This window comes from Elephantulus edwardii, unplaced genomic scaffold (assembly GCF_000299155.1).
Source record: "Elephantulus edwardii isolate Elephantulus edwardi_28Jun2011 unplaced genomic scaffold, EleEdw1.0 scaffold00129, whole genome shotgun sequence".
In the NCBI taxonomy this organism is placed as follows: Eukaryota; Metazoa; Chordata; class Mammalia; order Macroscelidea; family Macroscelididae; genus Elephantulus; species Elephantulus edwardii.
This window is the reverse complement of record NW_006399879.1, coordinates 1,611,479-1,615,739: the sequence shown is the minus strand read 5'-3', so window position 1 is coordinate 1,615,739 and position 4,261 is coordinate 1,611,479. Positions and strand designations below refer to the sequence as shown.

At 47.5% G+C, this 4,261-nt stretch overlaps 1 protein-coding gene across 1 annotated transcript in view; it reads left to right on the top strand.

Moving 5' to 3' along the window:
* Window positions 1-3,335, top strand: part of CYTL1 (cytokine-like 1) — an 8,864-nt gene extending 5,529 nt beyond the window's left edge. The window contains exons 2-4 of the mRNA XM_006893639.1: window positions 377-421; window positions 549-677; window positions 3,252-3,335. Coding sequence (XP_006893701.1) covers window positions 377-421; window positions 549-677; window positions 3,252-3,335 — 258 coding nt within the window. The remainder of the gene's footprint in view (window positions 1-376; window positions 422-548; window positions 678-3,251) is intronic.
* The last annotated feature ends 926 nt before the right edge of the window (window positions 3,336-4,261 follow it).

Sequence of the window (4,261 nt, the reverse complement as noted above, 5' to 3'; positions counted from 1 at the left end):
AGAAGAAGAAGAAGAAGAAGAAGAAGAAGAAGAAGAAGAAGAAGAAGAAGAAGAAGAAGAAGAAGAAGAAGAAGAAGAAGAAGAAATAGTGAAAGAAAGGAGAGAGAGAAGAAAAGAAACATCAAATAGATGGACACATGGATGGATGTTGGTTGGCTGGCTGAACACACCCACACATAGGCAGTGAAGTGATTGGGGGATGCCCTCTGAGAGGTGGGCTCTGGTGGGCACTGCCCTTGGGCAGCACAACGTGTGTGCTACTTCAGAGCATATTCTGCTCTGGGCCAGGCTGGCTGTGGGTGGCCAGCAGATGTCCCTGAGACCAGACAGGGGGAGTCCCAGCTGGCATCCCAGCATTCCATATCATCCTCTGCAGGAGCCGTGTGTGAGGTACCTGCCCAGGCTGCACCTGGACATACACGTAAGACAGGTCCTTCTGCCTGGGGGACATGCATGGCTTGGGGGTGGGTGAGACGTTGGGTGGGGGGAGTGGGATCCTTTCCCTCTGGCCCCTGCCATCTTGGGCACCCTCCCTGCCACTACCCTAGAACTACTGTGTGCTGGCCAAGCTGCGGGCCTTCGTGGCATCGTCCCAGTGCTGGAAGGTGGCCCAGGTGGAGATCCTGAAGGACAAGGTGCGGAAGCTCTATACCATCATAAACTCCTTCTGTCGCCAGGTGAGGCTTTCAGGAGAAGTACTGTAAGAGTGTGGGTCCCCCACCACCATTGCCCTTGTCAGCCCAGGGGGAGGTGGGCTCGGAGGGCATCCCTCCATAAGTTCAAGGCAGAACTGGGAACAGCTCCCAGGACAACATGACTAACGCCTCATGACAGACTCTGCCAGGGGGCGAGTGGGAGTGGGAAGGACTCTATGTCAGGGCCTGTGGATGCCTCGGAGGCAGGACTCTGAGCCAGGGGGACTTCTTGGAGGAGGAAGCCCTCAGTGTGCTTCAGGATAGGAGGAAGCCTTGGAGTTAACTGTGACTCCTGATGCCCTAAGCAGATGTCAGGACAGAACTGTGCTCCACAGGGATTTCAGGGGGTGGTTTTCAGTAGATTCCAGGCCTTTCTGCTAAGACTGCTCTGGTGTGCTTAGTCAACAAACCACTCATTGCCACAGAGTGGGAGGTGACTCCTACCTGATGGTCCAGCGGAGTTTCAGAGGCTGTAAATCACACAGTGGAGAATGTTCATCTTTCTCTCCAGAAGCAGCTGGTGGATTTGAACTGGATGCCTCTGGGTTGGCAGTCCTTAATTACTAGATCACCAGGATGGGCTTAAGTAGCCAAGCATGTTAAACATTTGTACCATGGAGGGGCCCCAGAATGAAGGAAGGAGTAGATAAATGAGGAATCCCAGCACAGGTGGGCTATGAAAGCAAAGCTGTGTGATTTTAGGCTCAAGTGTCAGCTTGTAGGACCCACCTGCTCCCCTTCTTCTGCATGAAGAAATGGAGACAATAGCCACACCTGTCCCATGAGGTCATTGCAGGAGACAGTAATTATTACACACACTGAAGTAGCAACATGGATCCTTAAAACCTCTGGAGTGACTGAGCATAAAAAACTTAGCTGCACACTTAAGTGAGGCTTCAGCACATGTTAATAATTAGCTACTGAGTTAGAAAGTATTTGTTCATGTATCCAAGGCTTGTTAACATGCTTACTCCTGTCACTGAATTATTTTCATTTCCATCTGTTCTTTGTTTGAGAACTGTTCCTGGGTGGTTTGCACAGTTTGTATTCATCTATTGAAGACTGAAGGTTGCAACTCCCTCACTAGTGCTGCGGAAGAAAGGCCTGGTGGTCTGCTTCCATAAAGATGTAATCCTTGTCCCTACGTTGACTCCAACTCACAGGAAGCCTGTGGGGCAGTAACCCTCTAGCACTGTTGGCCTTTATGGAAGCACACTGCCACATCTTCTCCCATGGTGGGTTTCAGGCATCCCCCTTTTCTGTTAGCAACTACGTGCTACCCACTGCATCAGTAGCACTCTTTCTACAGAACGGGAGCCAAGAAAACCTGCGGTGCACAGGCTGACTTTGAGCGCTGGAGAGTGCCGTGTGTCAGGATGGGTTGCATTACCACAGGTTTGCCTTGGTTTGGTTTTTCAGTCTGCTGAGTGAAGCAGGAAGATGACATCATTATAGTACTGTCTGAGAAATGATGCCGTCAGCTACAGTGTTCTGAGGCAACATCTGGTGATGATGGTGGTGCTGTCTGTGAAGCCTGGCACAGGGATATGACTTAGACATGAAGATTCATTCATTCACTCATTCTGCACTCATCTATGTGTCCATTGCCCACCCACTAATCCATCTATTCATCCATCCAACATTATTCATCCATCCATCCATCATCCATCCATCCATCACCCATCCATCCATCCATCCATCCATCCATCCATCCATTACCCATCCATCATCCATCCATCCATCCATCTATCATCCATCCATCCATCTATCATCAATCCATCCATCATCCATCCATCCATCACCCATCCATCCATCATCCATCCATCCATCCATCCATCCATCCATCCACCATCAATTCATCAATCAATCCTTCCATCCGTCCATTCATCTATCATCAATCCATCCACCCACTCATCCATCTATTTCTCCATCCATTCATCAATCATCTATTCAACTATTTATTATCTATCCATCTATTCACTCATCCATCCATCTATTGTCCACTCTCCATTCATCATCTTACTCATTCATCACCCATCATTCTCCCTTCCTTCCTTCCTTCCTTCCTTCCTTCCTTCCTTCCTTCCTTCCTTCCTTCCTTCCACCATCCAGTTAGTCAATGCATGAATACATTTCATAAACAATAAAAGGGTATTCAAGCCTCTAAGGAAAACAAGACTATACTCATAACTATATACACATATCAGAGGATAGTTTTACACTGCTGCTTGTGTGTTCTGAAAACATGCCCATGTAGATAGTAATACAAATATGGTAACATCTTAATCATAGCCAAACTCTTTGAGGAAATGAGTCACTGGACTTGGACGTTAGGAACAGTCTCAGGGGCAGGTAAGTCAATTGCCATAAGAAAGGGGGGGGAGTAATAGTTCTATTTTCTAAAGACACAACAGGAAGGTGGGAAAGGACTGCCTCTTATTGGAGCATAAAGGATGTAGCATTTTCGCAGAAGGAGCACAGTGAGGTGGTCTTTGTGGATACAGCTCCACGTGGGCCATATTTAGTAACCTGCCTTCTCATTGTTTGTTTCTTCAGGACTTGGTGTTCCTGTCAGATGACTGCAATGCCTTGGAATACCAGATCCCAGTGACCACAGCCCTGCCAGATCACCAGCTGTAGATCCAAGGAGCCCACCATCATGCCAATACACTCATCTCCCTGGAGACTTTGCCTCTTAAACTGTCACATGCCTCTGCCTGCCAGAAAGCGGGTGAAAGTCCCACCCAGGAAGCTCCTGTGAGCTTAGTTGGAAACCTGGGCTTGCGTTTCCCTTCGCTACATCTTGCTGGAACAGTTAGACACACATACCCATGCTTGTCTTTTATGAATAAGCAGCTTGAGAACGTAATATTTCTATTACTGATTCCATGGGGTAGTGACATTGTTTCTCTTTCTGGATAGGAATCTGCTTACATTTAACTGAATGTTTACTTATCCCTATACCCTCCACAAACTTCTGTTACCATTCTTTTTGGCTTTTAAAGAAATCTATTGCTTTTAGGTCATGCATGCAAGATTCTTACCTAGTGCCAGTGGGACCCACTTATTCAGTGAGAGGTAATGAAAAGCAAATAAAGAATACTTGTTAAGGAAGAAATGTGTCCTGCTGTGTTTGTCTGAGGTGGATTACTGAGTGTGTGAGATATACTCACTTGTCATGTGATGCGTCTTTCTTTGTCTTCCCATGGAGTTTAACCATCACTGCTCTTGTTATTGATAGGTGGCGTCAAGGTAAGCATGACTCATAGTGACCCTATGAACTATGGATTTGAACCCTGTCCTGTCCTGTGCCATCCGCACAGTCTCTGACACACGTGGGTCCGTTGTTGCAGTCACTATGTCCATCCATCTCACAGAGGGTCTTCCTCTCCTTTGCTGTCCCTCCATCTTTCGAAGCATGATGTCCTTCCCAAGGAATAGCCAGACTCTCTTAGAAACATGTCCAAAGTCTATGAGATGAAGCTTCAGCATCTTTTGCCTCCAAGGAGCACTCTGGCTCCACCTTCTCCAAGACAGATCTATTTGGTCTTTCGGCCATCCGTGGG